We start from the raw sequence: 17,248 nt of genomic DNA, 5'->3' as shown, positions 1-17,248 counted from the left end.
GAGACGATATGGAGACCCACCTTGCTACAACCTCCTTTCAGGTATTTTTTGGGAGTGATGAGGTCTCCCCGGAGCCTCATTTTCCCCGGGCTGAACAACCCTGGTTCCCTCAGCTGTTCCTCATAGAATTTGTGCTCTAAATCCTTTCCCAGCTTCATTGCTCTTCTTTGGACGCACTCCAGCATCTCAGTGTCTTTCCTGTAGTGGGGGCCCCAAGAGTTGAATTATCCCCCTCTCTCCCTTTGTCCCTTTTGAATGTAGTATTTCATTCTGGTTTATGGTATGGTGCCACAAGAAACCGTATCAGCATAGCTGAGACACAAGCTTCACAGGTGAAGAACAGGGCAGAATGGGAGCAGAAAGGGAACAAACTTCTGAAGCTAATGTCATGGAACTTCGTATCCTTGATTCTTTAGCAGTCTCTGGTATCTGTTTGGAATATGTATCCGGCAGAGCTTGTTCAGTGTGGAGGATACTGGTCTGAGTGGAAAAGCAGAATACCTCCATAGGGGTTATTTATTCTCTTTCCTGGCAGAGGCTGATGATTTCTTTTCCCTGAATGGTTCATTTTGGAGGCAGTTATGCTATACGGACGATTTCTTTGGTTGCTATTATGTTTATCTATGCTGGATATTGAAAAAGCAGAACTATACTACTCTTGGAAGCTAGCTGGCATTCTCTACTATGGTATTATACACACAAACTACGTCAAGATAACTTGAAGCTGTTTGCCTGGTACCTAGTGATGAGATTTTACATTGCAGCAGTGCAACAGACAATTGAAAGGGTAGTCTTAGTCCTCCTTGAGCAAACGTTCCTGGATCTTTAGTCACAGCACTAACAGTTTTGAAAACATTAGCAACAGCTGTGGAGCAGAGCAGGAGAGGGACCATACAGCTGGACAGACTATTCCTTGCAGCAGTAGCTGAAGCCGACTGTAAAATCTCACCCTGAAGTGGGCTGCTTCGCTGGGCACTAGCCGGTCAGGCACAGTACCAGATAAAAAAAACTTTGTGCAGTGCCAATGCCTAGGCTTCACAGAGATACTGGTGTGTATTAAGGTATCTGAACAGAGCCCTCTCCTAATTTGTAGCACTGTAGGCACTTCAAACAAAAGAAACAAAGAGTGATGAAATTGATAACTTTCTGCCACTAAGTTTGCCTCCAAATGTATGCATAAATGAAGCATTAGTAACTACAATAAACTTGTTTACTGATTAGTTTATGCAGCCCTAGAGTAAGTAGCCCTCCAAAGCAGAAACGTGAGCTAGTAATGTTTGTGTACCCACCATAACATGGAGCAATCGGGCCTGTGAATCCGGCAAGTATTGTGCCAAGGCTTTAGCTGTCCAGGATCCGGGCAGTGCTGATTTCTAAGGATTCAGACACCGTACACAGCGTTCGAGCTGTCTCTATTTGTTTAACTTCCTCCTATTTAAGCACCAAAGAAAAAAATTGCATCTTGTTTCTTTTGAAAGGTGAAAAATAACAGCTCTTGACCATGCGTGTGTAGATCGCTGAAGAGCCAGTCTGCGGCCACACGCCTACGCTTGGTTTTGGTTCGGCTGCTTAGGGCTTGACAAAAGCTGCTTGTCAGCAGCGGCGACCCGTGCTTCCGCAGATGCTGCCCTGCTGAAGTTGGGAGACATGAAAAATCAGTCCATTTGCATACCTTAAGATCACAGGGTACCTCACTGTAGATTTATCCATCTGTTTCTGGCCACAATCAGGGTTTTGATATTTATGTATATTTGATATAATTTTGTAAAGCCCAATGGTATTTTTCTTTCAGAAATGGCTATTTGCAACTGTTAAATTACTGTACTTTACGTCTTAAGTCTTGCATCTAAACTGCAGGCATTTGTTTCCTATGCAGCTGTAGCTAATGGAAATATAGATGTGCTGTTTTTCTCACTGTTGCAGTTGTTTCACTAGAGGTGGATTCTTAGGAATTATATTAGTCCTCATAGTTAACAAAGCTCTGAAAAGGCCAAAACCCAGGAAGAGGGCATATGTCAGCCCTTTATAGGAGGCAAAAGGTTTCTACAGGCAGACAGGTCAACTTTGATGTTTTCATTTTTACAGTGAAAAAAAAATCATAACGAATCTGTTGATTTTTGTGATCTTGTAGTCAAAGTGATATTGCTGTAAATCTGTCTTGCAGCTTTTAGTGTAACTTAGTCAAAGCCAAGCTGTTTTTTAAACGATTTTATTTTTCTTCAGGGTCAATTTTGTACTTTTTAAAAAACGATTTCTGCATTTACTGAGTCATTCTCTCAATGCTGCAGAGGACGCAGCAGGCAGGACAGTGAGCACAGCCACACCACTCACCAACCAAACTGTGCAAGGGAGCTGGAGCTGCTCGGGCCCGGGGCTGCAGCACAAGGCAGACTTGGGGTTCCAGTCACCCACCCCTCTAGCTCAAGCGCGGCATTACCCAGGCACAGAATGGTATTGGCAGGGGCAAGGATGGATGTGGAGAGGCTCAACTGCCACCGATGCTGTTAGTTCTGAATAATTTGTAAGAGTGTTATAAATTTTGTAAACTTTTTAATGTGCTAAAACTTGGTTATGAGGTAACGTTTACAAATAAGGGGTAATTTGTGTACTTGGTTTTGTATTTTGGTCTGATGTTTTTTTGCGCTGTTGTGCCCTAGGCCCAGATCACTGGGCAAATAGTTGTTAAACCTTTGAATGAAAACAAATAAATGCATTTTAATGGATACTGTACAGTTTTGTTATCATTCTGATCATGCCAGGCACTGAGTCTGTCTTGCTTAGGACTTTTTAAAACCAGGTAAGAAACCAGGTAAGAAACCCAAAATTGACTTTCCCCTTCAGTTTGTAGTATGAAGTTATGAGACCCAGAGGGACTTTAATATTAGATAGCCAATCACCAAATCAGGTAAGAATAGGGATTCTCCTGTTTTAAGCAGTCTGTACTGCTAGATGTAGTCTACCCTGCACGCAGCAGTTTCTGTGAGAACAATGACTACCAGCGTTTCTGGAAGTTTTAAGCATTTAAGTATGACCTGTGCCTGGTACCTGTCCATCACTACAAGCCAAGCCTGACTTTATGGGCAGAACTCACTCTAGGACATACATCCTTTAACCACTGTTTAAATATTCCCTGTCCATGGCTTTCAGGTAAAGAGCTCAGGGAACAGTATTAGAGTATTACGATGCCTTCTCTATGCTTCTTCCACTGTTCTTGCCACAACGTCAGCGGTGTCTTTTATTTCCTGTTCTATGTCATTTTAGAAGGTTGTAGAACACGTACGGAAGTTTTCAGCTCAAAACTTTGCTCAGAAATCTACTGTAATCAAGGTACTCAGACAATCTCACGCCATGGGTGATGGCAAAGTACTTTTAATGCACTTCAGAAATGTTTCTGGCTGTAATGAAAAATACATATAAATAGACTGCAATAACGTTGTGACCTAGTACGTCTCTGACAAGCAGGTATTTCATTGTGCAAGGTTCCTGGCAACTACTCTTCCTGGAAGAACACACTGGATCTGCCCACCTGTATTATTATATCTGCATTGGAGAAGTTTGAAGTTTTCGCGCAGCTGGGGAACAGAACCAATTCTCCAGCTTAATTTCTCTGGAACTGCATAAAGACTGATACAACAGCTTAAGTAGAAAGAAATCTAGTGTGAAGTGCTTTCTGGAAACCTGGGATGAACTGAGCAAGCAATTTCCTTTTACAGGCACTGCAAATTATCCTCTGCCCCTCTCTATAAGTAATTTTAAGTCAGCCTTTCATTGTTTGTTTAATACCAACATCTATGTACGAGTAAGAAAGATTCCACCTCTGCAACATCCTGAACAGTACTGTTTTGCTAGTTTGATTTTTATAGCCTGATAGCCACATAGTTGGCTAAAGGAGCAAGAAGAGTGGGAAGCTTTTGGTAGGAAGTTTTAACTAACAATACATCTCCAGGGACTGTGAGTTTAGGTAGGTTTTACCCAACTCAGACTAGTGATACGAAATCTGTGAGATACTAAAACAATGGAAACCAGTTTTCCCTTCAGGGATTTTTTTTTTTTTTTAATCTTCTAAATGAAGGCTTCGAAGCAAGTGGAATATCAATCTTCAACATCTAAAGGTTACGTGGATTTCATTGGTTTGTTTTCAAAGACTTTGCATCTACAGACAGGAGATCTGTTAATCTTGTTAGTCAAAGGCAAACAAAACCCCATCTAAAATTGGATCTGAATTCTGGGGAGATGCTAAAAATGTCTTGCTTTGTCTCAGGAATTTTCTGCAGAAAGAAAAAATGCTCCCTTCAACTCAGACTTGGTAGAAGATGTTTCTCAGCACACTAAAACTTGGGCTCAGGGAACAAAGTTCTCCGAGTCAGTTTTACCTGTCTGGGTACTTTGTTTTGTCGTCAGCTGGACTGGGGCTTTGTTGATGCACAGGAACATGCTCCTGCCCTCCTCAATAAAACATCTCTTCGGTCAGCACAGCCATCCACACCACCGCAGAGGTTTGCCAAGGCTTCCCCACCCGCTGACCAACAGCCCAGGAAGCTCTGCTGCCCAGCCAGAGGTACTGCAGGGACAGCGAGAAGCTGGCAGTTAAAGTTGTCAATGAACTCAAGGTTCTGGTGTGCTCTTCTCCCTGGATCTGCTTAAGTAAAACAATTTAAAAATGGCCCCACTGGATTAAGACTAAAAGCTTTTGGGGAAGGGCAAAAAGATGACTTTTCTGGCCTTCCATACATTGCAGGAATCCCATAGCTCAGTGCAAAAACTCTTATCATTTTTTTTTTCTCATGAGTTTGGTCAACATGACAGTCTGGCCACTGGCTAGATATGATATGCAAGATAAATCCCTCATTGCAAAGCAAGCCTAGGTACTCGTTAAAAATCACACCTACGAGCCTACTACCATAAGCGTAATATAAAGAAAGTGTACTGAAATTATCTTAAGTAATACTTAAAGATTTTTTTTTCTATACATTTTCCCACATTATTCTGTTGAATAATGTTGCTACAAGTAGTGTAGGCAATGTATTGGTTACACCAGTATAACTGGTTCTGCAACAAACTTTTGCTTCAAAAGGTTGAAACCGCTCCCCTCTCTCAGAGGATAAGGAGCCCGAACCTGGACAAAATTCCGTATTTAAAGCTAGACATAAGTACAAAACTCAACTGATACATGAATATTGATATAAATAATAACTGATACAAATGCTGATAAAACTTGAAGCGTTTAGCAACTCACTTCTGAATTAGACTGAAAGCTGCATGCACCTGTCCACAATCTGTTCCTACAGTAGGCAAAATGGAAAGACAGAGTTAATCACAGAAAAATATTTCTAACAAATCATTAGCCTTTAAAACTAAGTGCAAATGCTTAAATAAAAAAATTGACCAAGCCGCACAATTAAGCAGAGAAACATAAAAAGAAATAGTGATTCTTTTTCCTTATTTTATTGGGTAAATGATTTAAAAGGTAATAACAATAGTGTTAAAACTACTACAATATCTTTCCACAGCCATATCTCACAGACCCACAGATAACCTTCTATTTTTTTTTTCTTTTTCCTCATTTTTCTCTTTTTAAGCCGTACTTATATTAAAATGCCCATTTCAACAGTTTCTTCACACTAATAGCAATTAAATGTGGAAGGGAGGAGGATCTAGTTGTAAAGGCAGGGGGTTCGGGTAATCTGTGATATTATTGTAATCAATCAAGTTACTAAGGAAGGAAAAGACAGAGGCCTTACAAGCTACTCCAGGTAGCTCTGAGCCCATCATGTGTCACCACTGCATTAAAGATAACTCAAGATGCTGGTGAACAATTTAAAGTCTTTTTTTTTTTTTTTTCGTAACATATAAAACACTAAAATAACTTAGAAACTAGATCCAAATATCTTGAAAAGAATCAACTTTGATATACAAAAACAGTCATAAGTTGTTACAAAAGTTCAAACAAAAGTTTGTTTTCTCAGTGCGTTTATGTACCAGCGCAATTACTGGGTCCAGAGCAAAGAAAGAGGTTTTTATTTTTTATTTTTTTTCTTTAACAGTAATAAAAAACGAGGAAAACATATCTTTGTATATAAAGAATCATTGCTGGTCTTAAGAATAAATGTAACCAGAAACCCTTAAATCTGAGAGGCACACTTTGGGTTTCTCTTTTTTTTTTTTTTTTTAATTTTTTTTTTTTTTTTTTTAAACATAAAAGGAAAGTCACCAGTTTATTTAAATGGCGGAGATATTCAGACTCCCCAAATAAACTTAATTCAATTAACATCACTAGCAAAAATCAGTTAGAAACTGTACAAAAATAAAAAAGTTAACACATTTAATCCTGCAGGGATTTTGTAAGGACTGGAAGGCAGGCTTTAGGAGCAGCATTTGGGCATGGCTGGAGGCTTCTTTGGTTCGATCTAACACACATAAGAGATGTGACCTACTCCAGACAACAATTGTAAAAACCCGCACATTTGAAGACAAGTAAAGAGGTCCATATACAAACGCCAGGGTGTGCAAATGGATTCGACTGCCTTGATTTAACAGTGTCTCTGAGGTCAGAACTGTCGTGTGCCCTCCCCCTGCTGCGACCAGCGTTGGGGTTGAGATGGTGACAAGTCAGTGCTACAGCAGTCCAGGCAGAAGGAAGGCCACGTGAAGCATGACTATGTTATAGTTCCATGTCAAGTCTAGGGTTTTGTTGCCTAACTCGGTTTACAGAACAGGGTTTTTAGGAACAGTAAGCACAATTGAAAAAAAAAAAAACCAAAAAAACAAAAACAAAAAAACCCCCAACAATCTCATTAATGGAATAAGGCAAACTGAGTAGTGCTCATAAAAAATCAGCATTCCAACTTAAAAAACAGTGAAATAAGCTACTTGGTTGTACCTTAACTTCTTATGAAGTACCCCAAATCAAAAAAAAAAACCAAAAAAACAACAAACAAAAAATTTAAAAATCTTTATCTAAACCCAGTAAGGTATCTAAAAGGGTATTAAACGTAACTGAGGGAATGACATTTGTGAAAGCAACTGTTGATCAGCTTTACGCAAACAGACCTATTCTGTCCCAGTGCATGTCACAGTGAACTGCACATTTTGTACAAATAAACCCACAATTGCACACAAACAATCCATAGCATTTTCAGCACTTGCATGCTGAGGAGGTAGGTGTCCTAGAAACACTGTAGATAGACTGATTATTCCAATCTTTTTTTTTAAAAAAATATCATACAATCTGATTGACCACAGACTCTGTAACAGTTTTTTAATTAGTGATACAAAACTCTGGTCCAGAAGGGTCTGGCATGAACTCATTTCAAAAGCACACCTTTACAGTTTGTATAACACCTTTTTAACTATATTTTTAAGCAACAGCTACTAAGAGATAGACAAAAATGCATTGTGCATTATGCTGTGTACAAAAAGGAGACAAAACTATCCTTTTCTCCCCCAAGCCATGGTGGGAAGTATTGCTGACCTTGTCCTTAAAAACCTGCAGGATTGTTTATTCATCAGTATATCATTATTACACTGGTAAGAAATTCTGTATAACATCTGCATATATCGAAGATTTTTTAAAAAATCTGATATGATTTTAGATCCGCATGACCAGTCACGTGACCTGCTTGAGGTTGATTAGCACCTTTCAATACATATATATTTTTATATATAATAGATCTTTTTAAAAAACTTCTAACGATGAGCTCATACAGGAGCATGAGCATGCTGTAACGAGATGACAGATAAAGATGGGGTTGGATGACTTTTTTTTTAATTTTATTTTATTTTTTTTTTTTTTTTGCAGCAGAATGATTCAGTTTGTGCTCAGTTTCCCTATAAGGGCAAGAGAAAAAACCAACACAACTCTAGCAGGTAGCCACTTGTTCACAGTTTCCACTTGAAGACTAATCCATTTAAAAGTGTTCCCCAAGTAGAAACAAGACAACAGTATCATCCAAAATAGCCTCTGTATAAACATCTATTAATTTCTGCAGCTTCTGGCTGGCATCTCTTGGCTCCTGAAATTTCAGGCCCTCTGCTTATAAATTAAGGCATCACAACTGAAAATGTTAATATTTGGACATCAAATACTGTGGATGAAGGAATACCAAAGACCTTCTACAGGAACCTCCATAGAAATTAAGTGGCGAAGCTAACCTCACATAAGGGATGAGCATAATTTATCTGTATCTCTTTTTGAAACCCTATTGAAACATTTCTACAATTAGTCTGATTTTTTTAACTGAATTTTAATTTATTTTTTCTATCTGTATTGTATATATCTATATATTTACAAACATTCATTATTCAAAATAACTGGAATTTCTGCTTACTGTGGTTTACTCATATTGGGAAGGTCTCTTCTGTAATAGATGGCATGTGTTGTCTCCTGGAGTACACACTGAACTACAACAGGTATTAGTGGGAGTTCTGCAGGCCCATGAGCAAGGAGCTAGCTCCTACCACATACTGGGCGTACAGATGTATCACACATACCTTCTACTAAATCCTGGTTTTGCAGCAGAAAAAAGTTCCAATAATTTTTTTTTCCTTTTACCGTGTGGAGGGGTATCACAATTGCTACACAGTACTTACAGCTCTCAAGTACCGTTCCTGCAATAGATGAAAACATGTAAAATTATGGCATACTTGTCCTGTGCTCTTTCACAATGGTCTTTTTTCTTTTTTAAACAATAACTTTATCTAACTCTTCATTGCATGATAAAACTCAACAAGTTAAAAAGCAGAAGAAAAAAACAGGGATCTTTCTTTTTCAAAATATGTTTGCTATTAAAAAAAAAATCTCACTTTAAAAAAATCCCCAAAAACCTGATGCCAGAGCAGACTCAGTATAGTTTGCTAGAATGTCTGGCATATTTGCTATATTTTTTTCTATGAATTTTATATATAAGTATATAGTTATGTCATAGTCAAAGGCACTAAAATCTAAATCCATTTTCTTCCTAAAATGACATCTGCTACTCACCAACCTGTTTAAAAAAATGTCACTCCTAATTTGAGATCATCAGAAAGGCATCGTCTCATTACAAATGCATCATTGTGACTCACCTTGACAGGGCTGGATTGCCCTCCATTCCCAGCACAGCACGGGAGACAAAGGGATCTGGTAGCCTACCAGAGTATGTCACGCCCTATCAATTGACCACTTGATTCTGAAAATGCTGCTGTGTTAACATCACCTCTTGCTGTATAGGTAATTGCTTCTCTTCACCCAAAAAAGCATTTTCTATGTCAGCCTTGACATTCTGGCTGGATGTGCTGGATGTGAAGATCATGTACATAGCTACATGAAATCTTTACTGTGGGGGTGAGATACTGTACACACAACATTATTGAGAATGTTACGAAAATGCAATTCATTGTCTAGTTTAATACCTGAATCTGATATGTTTCACTCCCTGTCACGCCTACTAATGCATAAGCCATGAATGCCTTTTTGCTAAACAAAGCATCCCTAACTGTAATCCTTAAACTCTTCCTTCCATCCACAGTCACAGAAAGCCTTGATTGATAAAATTCAATGTTAATGAAGTAGAAATTTAAAATTTCATAAAAAACCCAAGGGCTATATATGCTGCAAAAAAATCTGCAGTGACTCAATAATAAAAAAAGTATGGGATCTTTGTAGTAATGCAGTTTTCCCTCCCGTTGCCACGATGAGCTTAACCAACTGAGAAGCCTCAACATGGCAACGGAAACTATCATCATAAAATGGTACAGTAATAGAGATAGCTAGACCAGGAAGGGGCAGGGTCTCCTGGGAAGAGGTCTGCAGAGAGGTCCAGTGACTGGTCATGCGGCTCAGTGTCAGGAATAATGGTTGTATGGTGGAAGGGGGTGCCCAATACCATTTTGGAAGTGATGATGCTGACGATGGGCAAGGTACTCTGTGTAGCTCATCGTCATCTTCTCACTGCGGTACCTAGAAATGAGCAAAGAAGCAAATTCAAGGAGTGCTACCAGCAAGCTCTAAGTAGCACTAAAAATACTGCACTAGTGGTACATTTCATGAAAACAGCTCTATACTTCTGATTTTAGGAATGAGACTAACCTCAGTTGCACAAGGGCAGGGAGGGAACCGCCATGGTTATCAGGGTCATTCTTCAATCACATGACAAATCACAACATAAGTGCTTATGAAAAATATTTTAAGCAAACAGAACTGTTAAAAATTGTTGCTTGAAGTACAGGGAATAGAAACTCATGACGATTTATTGAGAATGGCCTGTATCTTCAGCCAACTCTCTACATAAAACCTAGGAGAAAAACTGTAAACGAGCACTGCAGGTTTCTGGGCTGTTTTTAAACAATCAGTATCGACTGTCTGTCAAATTCTGCTTTTAAATTAATCCCAGCTACGTTAAATAGTTACATTCTTTTTAGACTAGAATCATGGAATATCTCAACTTGGAAGGGACCCATAAAGATCACAGAGTCCAACTCCCTGCCCCTCGCAGGACTACCTAGAACTAAATCATACGACTCAAAGCATCTTCCAGACACTCCTTGAACTCTGACAGACTTGGCGTCATGACCACTTCCCTGAGAAGCCTCTTCCAGTGATCAATCACCCTCTCAGTGAAGAACCTTTTCCTGATGTCCAACCTGAACTTCCCCTGACAGTTTCATTCCATTTCCTCATGTCTTACTGCTGGTCACCAGGGAGAGGAGAGCAGCACTTTCCCCTCCTCTGCCCCCCGTGAGGAAGTTGTAGACTAAGATGAAGGTACCTCTCAGCCTTCTCTTCTCCAAGGTGAACAAGTCAAGTGACCTGCTAAGCCGCTCCTCCCAAGTCTTGCCCTCAAGACCCTTCACCATCTTGGTCGCCCTCCTCTGAACACACCCTAAGTTTTTTGGTCCTTTTGGCTGCCAGGGCACAGTGTTGACTCATATTCAACTTGCCATCGACCCAAACCCACAGATTTCTTTCCACAGGGCTGCTCTCCAGCCTCTCATCCCCCAGTTTGTACGTATAACAGGATTACCCCATCCCAGGTGGAAAATCCCGCACTTGTTCTAAATTTCATACGGTTGGTGACTGCCCAGCTCTCTAGTTTATCCAGATCTCTCTGTAAGGCCTCTCTACCCTCAAGTGAGTCCACAACTCCTCCTAGTTCAGTATCATCACCAAACTTAATATACATTTGATTCCTGCGTCTGGGTCATTTATAAAAACATTAAAGAGCACTGGCCCTAAAACTGAGCCCTGGGGAACCCCACTGGTGACTGGCCACCAGTCTGATGTAACCCCGTTTACTAAAACACTTTGAGCCTGACCTGGCAGCCAGTTGCTCACACAACATATTATGGACTTGTCTAGCTGTGTGTTGGACGTTTTGTCCAGAAAGATACTGTGAGAGACAGTATCAAAAGCTTTGCTAAAATCAAACCCCCCACATCTGCTGGCTTCCCTTGGTCAACTAGATGGGTGACCTTGGCATAAAAGGAAATTAAGTTGGTTAAGCAGGACTTTCCCCTCATGAACCTGTGCTGGCTGTGATCAGTGACTGCGTTGTCGCTTCGGTGTTTTTCAGTAGCTCCCAGAATAACCTCCTCCATAATTTTACCAGGCACTGAGCTGAGACAGACAGGCCTGTAATTAACAGGGTCTTCCTTCTTACCCTTCTCGAAAAATGGGACAACATTTGCCAGCTTCCAGTCAACTAGGACCTCTCCACACACCCAAGACCGTTGAAAAACAATGAAGAGAGGTCCCGCAATAGCATCAGCCAGCTATGTGTAACTAAAAGCAGAATCCAGGCCCTGACAACAAATATTTTGGAAATACTTGCATCAGTATTGTTTGACAACAAGGAACATATTGCCACATTTACACTTATCTGTAGAAGTGTAAAATCTACACAAAAACAACACTATTCCACATTTCCACAAATTTCACTTAGAAAGACCTTGCATAAGAGATCTGACAGATGAGGTTTGGTGAATCCAGCTACAGTGATTTAAAATACTGCCACCTCTCCTTTCTATCATATTTTTCTTCTGGAGTTGCTCTGGTTGTTCTCTCCTCTTTTAGGTCTGAAAAAAACACAACAGATGGCTCAACCACTTGCACTCACAACCCAACACAAAAGTTTAAACTACTGTGGAGTTACCAATGGCAGCAATTAAGGTGGCAAACACATTTACTTCTGTTGCCTCTTTGCCAGAGGAACAGAGCAGAACATCTTACACTTGCAGCTTTTTGCCTCAGTGGACGTGTTCCAGAGCACCAAAGGTGCCCACACCTACTCGACACAACAGGGTTTGTTAATGTTGTTACTGATTTAACAAACGGCCACTGGTCCTTGCTGAGAGATGAGCTGCAGCTCTTCTTGAATTGATGTGAACGGTATCGGCACGCCGCACGTGACGAGTGAGCTGGTCTGTGAAGGAAATCCCTGGCCACAATGAAACTAACCCAGAAGCTCGGTAGTTAATGAAGTTGGTTGTCCGTGGGTCAAAGCAGGCCAAGGGCTGCCTGACTAAAATCACATCTGCACATTTAAGCAGGTGGGAGAGAAATGCAGTTACTGTCCTTACCCATTCCAAACCCCTCGAATTAGTAGTCGTCTTTCAGCTCTGCTATCTTTTAGTTCTCTTCAAAACACAGCCAGAACTACTGGGTATTAACTTGAAGTGAAAATCGTTAGCAATAGTCTCGTTTTGATCAGCTTAAAGCTTTATTCACACAAAGGACATTTACTTTCATTCAAAGACTTGAAAAAGAAGTTAAAAGCACTTTATTCCAGTCTTCCAACAGATGTTTTACTGTATGACAAGAAGTTATTAAAATGAGACTCTAAAAAAGGTTGTCTGATACTAGGAAATGGTTATTGTTTTAATACTACTGTTTATAATACGTCAGCAGAAGCTGAGTTTTGAAGCAAGTAAAACAGCCAAAAAATAATTTCTTCTGAACATTAAAAATGATGCTTTGTTTATTCCACTTATCAGGCCACTGATTTTGCTAGCAGTTTGGATGTTGCGAACTTAAATACACTAAATACAGGCTTTTTAGTTGTTTTGGTTTGGGTTATTTTGGGGGTGGATTTTTTTGTTTTGTTATGTGTTCAGCCATTGCTCCAGACAAATCACGTAGCTGGAAGAAAAGTTGTGCTATATAGAATTTTTGTTTCTTGGAAAAATATATTCCCTATTTACTGAGGCGTACAGAAACTGTCATTTAAGAACTATAGTACTGTTAGTCTTGCCCTCAGCTACCTCCATATATTCTTTTTGAACAGAAGATAACAAGGTTTATGGCTGAAATAAATTGAACAGAAATTGGGGATCTGCATTTGAAAATTTAGCTGGATTCTGTAAACCCTCCTCCCTAACTTAACCTCCAGCATATCATGATTTCTTTAGTCACAGCTACTCCACAGTAACCTGGCTCCTACAAGAGTCCAGCATTCTGAACAGTCACCGAGACACGAAGTCTTTATTCTTCATCCACGAGATCACTGAACAAGTAATACCTCTAATACTAAAATATTTATTTTTCTAAGAAATGCTTTGCCTTCTGATCTGGTCCAAATGTAAACCACTAAGTAACAGCAAGATTTGTAGATGAATATGACAAATGTGGAAGCTGAAATGAACCAAAATCTCAGGTCTTTGTCCTATAAAAGCACATAAACAATCAGGAGATTCCAGGTATTTTCACATGTCTGAAATTACAGGATCGGGTTTTATTTATGGACAAGGAAGTCAAGACTGGCTTACACCTACCTGCACTAAGGAGGAAGGAATTTCCAAAGAAATCAGGTCACAGAAACAAGAGTCATATATACAACATTTTTAGAACTAATCTTGTGACTGCCTGAGTCCCTAAACATTGATAAGAGATAGGAAGGACAACTGTTCTGGACAAAGGATTCTAACTTTGTTATTTTTATTAATAGTATGTCAAGTGTGGCCTCTCTGAAGAGGATTAACTTCCTTATGATGCAAGATTGAAAAAAACTCTTATTTCTCCAAGCATGGAATAGATAACTAGAGTTTAGCAGTCATTTTATTCTGCGAGCTCATAAAAATATATCGTTTTAGAGTCATTCTTATTGACTCCTCCACCCTTCATCATATAATTACAATATTATGGGCAGAATATCTGCTGCTAATTCTAAAATGTTTTGGCTCCCACCCATTAGGAAGCCCTCCAGAACACATTTTATTAAATTAGCAAAACCAAAAGACACTACTGCACGAGAGTGACAGAGTATGAAATAAAATACTGAATTCAAGTCTTTGCTCCTCACATAGTGTAACTAGCACACTGACTGTCAAAGCAGCTACCCAGTTTGCATACCTAGCACCTGTTAAGGTAAGGGAAACCTATACTCCACGGGAGATAGAAAAGAGGCAATGCTTTCTTTAGGAACAGAACAGATTACTAGTAGTGAGGGGCCGCGGTGACTTTGCAGCAGCAGCCCCACAGTGCACCATCTGCTCAACTACAAGTTGACAATGGGAAGCAATCCCTGTTAACAGCAGCCCTGAAGATCCCTTGCAGCCCCTCAACAAACTGTGAAAAGCAAGTGGTAATACACTGCCCAGATTTTTCAGAGTTATGGATCAAAATACGCAGGTACCCTGATAAATATGGAGCCTGGTATTTAACAACAACCTTTTCTTTCTTGTTTAGTGTCACTAATCCCTACGCAAGGCACAGATGTTCTCAGAAGTCCATACTGCTATTGTGAAAAGAAAGAAATCATTAATACTATATACAGGAAAGCTTACTATTAACATCTGAAATAAGCACTTACCAGGAATGAACACATCACAGTATTACAAAACCAGGACTTATCTGTAGTATCCCATGATGCATACCTGGTTAGCTTTATTGTTTTCCTGAATTCATTAGTAATCGGAGCTTTGTAGCCTCCTTTCCTCAATAAGGAATCTATGGTTTGAATGTGGTCCCATCCTGTTGGATTTTACAGTAGTAAAAATTAGTGAGAAATACAGCAATAAGAACAGATGTTGCAAAAATACCGCACAGTATGCAGTTTTATTGATAATGACAGTGCTCTGCTAAAGTTCTGTATAAAAACATAGACCGTTCTTCCCTACTTAAGAACACTTGAAGGAAATATGACATACAGAATTTCTTCACACACAAAGTTCACTCTACAAACAACATATATTTTTATCTTGTAGTTGAAATATTTGAAAAGAGGACCCACTATACCCATAATGTAGTAAGGGTTAGGGTTTAGGGTTAGGTTAGGGTCCTAGATTGGCAGCAAGATACAAAATTAAACTTTTCTGAAATGTTCAGGTATGATTATGTATCACAATCATTTTATACATTATAAATGGCTATGACAGTACAAAAAATTACATTTCTGTATAAATTTTTTTAAAAAATTATTTGTTGAACATGTGCAGAGAACTTCAGAGAATAGACTTCTCCATAAATATCACTTAACTTTACAATGATATTTCTAATTTCAAAACTACGATAGTATATTATAGGTGGCTGGGTAATAAAAAAATGTGATGGATTAAAAATACAGATTCATTACTGTTCTCAATAAAATTTTCATGCTATTCAAAACTCCTATTTACTGATTTTAAAAAGCCTAATATTTTAAGTAGCTGTTAGACATATTATTTCTAAAAGTTGCAATTAGATTAGTCACATTGTTACATTTAAGAAGGAGGTAGTTTTGGGCACATAAAAAAAAATACAAATGGGTAGTTCCAGGTACTTTAAAGAGTCAGATTGCAATGCACAATCCACTCAAACTATTTGGAAATTTAAATGCAAACATCCACCTGCCTCCCCGCCACCCCTTTCTGAATTTAAAATAAAGCTTGGAAAGCCTCTTTTAAGTGACTATTTGGAAACTGAATTATCAATTAAAGATGATCCTCGGTAAAGGTGTCATCCTATTCTTCAGTATATCAACTCAAATATGAAAAGGCAAAAAAAAGAAGGAACAATGCAAAATGTAGAAGATTGAGACACGCTGTCAAGCTTGGAAGAAAACAAAACATAATGAGTAGTCATAGTCAGCTGCTTAGTCCAAAAGATTACTATTCAGCAAAAGCTACTATAGTTTTTTAATTCACAAACTTAATTCTGTGCCTCTACTAAAAGGGACTTTAACAACATTATTTTGGACCTTCACATTGGAAGTAATTCCGTTCCATCCATCAAAACCCAGGAAGCCAGTGTTTATAACAGTAATTAAGTACTAGCAGAAAGTACCTAACTGAAAAAAAAACCCTGATCATTGCAAATTTAGGAATAAATCAGCTGTTCAGATAATTGACCAGAAATCCCATCACTTAGGGGTTTTAGCATGTCATGAATATCACAGCATAACAACCACACAAAAACTGGCAGCTTTTAACAACTGTAAAGTTGGTTGACAGCACTGTACCACCCCTCCACATTTTATTTTCCTACAGCTACACTGCATTTATTACTTGTTTAAAAAAACAGCTACAGTTTACTGAATCCCTAATAAGGGGACTGATACAGGCATGTAATTGGCATTTTATATAAGAGTCTTCTTACAATTAAATATTGCTCCATCATCTGACATCAGTGCAGGGTCAAATATTGCATTTTAGATTTATATGCATGTTTAAATTCTTCACCAGATCATATGAAATAAAGTGCAACAATGACCTTGCTCCTTTGCAACCTCCGGTAAGTAGGTGGCCGTGCGTTTTGATCCTTTTTCATTGATGAATTCTATTCTAATGCCATGTACACCCACCTGCAAGAAATTGGCAGCTTTATTAGTACATCAAGGGAAAAAACATACAAGAGATTTCTAACACGCTACACCCCAAAATGTGAACCTTTCGGTGGTTAACACCATTTTGCAAAGAGTTTCCAGAGGTGGTAGTGAAGTGAACAAAATCTTTTTGAAAGGTGCTCGTTCACCTTATAGCCTTGTAAGGTCAGTAGCAGCGAAACACGGTCCTCAGCTCCCCAGCACAGAGCTTCATTTGTGGTCTGAAGGAAACCAGCCGAGATGCAAAAGCCACTGTGTCAAAGCCTCCTCTCTCCCTCTGACACTGTCAGCAATGTTGTCGCTGATAAAATCACCTGTCACCAGATATAATCTGCAGGCAACCAAGCAGCTGGCAAATCTAATGATGCTTCAATGAAGAGCATTAATTTTTATCAAAGTAACAACTGAACAACGGAAGATTTGTCACACTATGAACTCAAGCCTGCAGCCTTCAAAATCTCTGCTAATGTATGAGG

At 39.1% G+C, this 17,248-nt stretch overlaps 1 protein-coding gene across 2 annotated transcripts in view; it reads right to left on the bottom strand.

Moving 5' to 3' along the window:
- Positions 1-5,429: 5,429 nt before the first annotated feature.
- Positions 5,430-17,248, bottom strand: part of AMMECR1 (AMMECR nuclear protein 1) — a 109,978-nt gene continuing 98,159 nt past the window's right edge. For both annotated transcript variants that reach the window (XM_042807302.1, XM_032996160.2), the window contains exons 5-7: positions 16,661-16,751; positions 14,848-14,944; positions 5,430-9,937 (exon numbers count right to left, since the gene is read on the bottom strand). In XM_042807302.1, coding sequence (XP_042663236.1) covers positions 9,823-9,937; positions 14,848-14,944; positions 16,661-16,751 — 303 coding nt within the window. In that variant the 3' untranslated portion in view covers positions 5,430-9,822. The remainder of the gene's footprint in view (positions 9,938-14,847; positions 14,945-16,660; positions 16,752-17,248) is intronic.

Source organism: Tyto alba, unplaced genomic scaffold, assembly GCF_018691265.1.
Source record: "Tyto alba isolate M040663 unplaced genomic scaffold, T.alba_DEE_v4.0 Super-Scaffold_5, whole genome shotgun sequence".
In the NCBI taxonomy this organism is placed as follows: Eukaryota; Metazoa; Chordata; class Aves; order Strigiformes; family Tytonidae; genus Tyto; species Tyto alba.
Note: the sequence above shows the minus strand (reverse complement) of the source record. Positions and strands in the feature narration are given on the sequence as shown.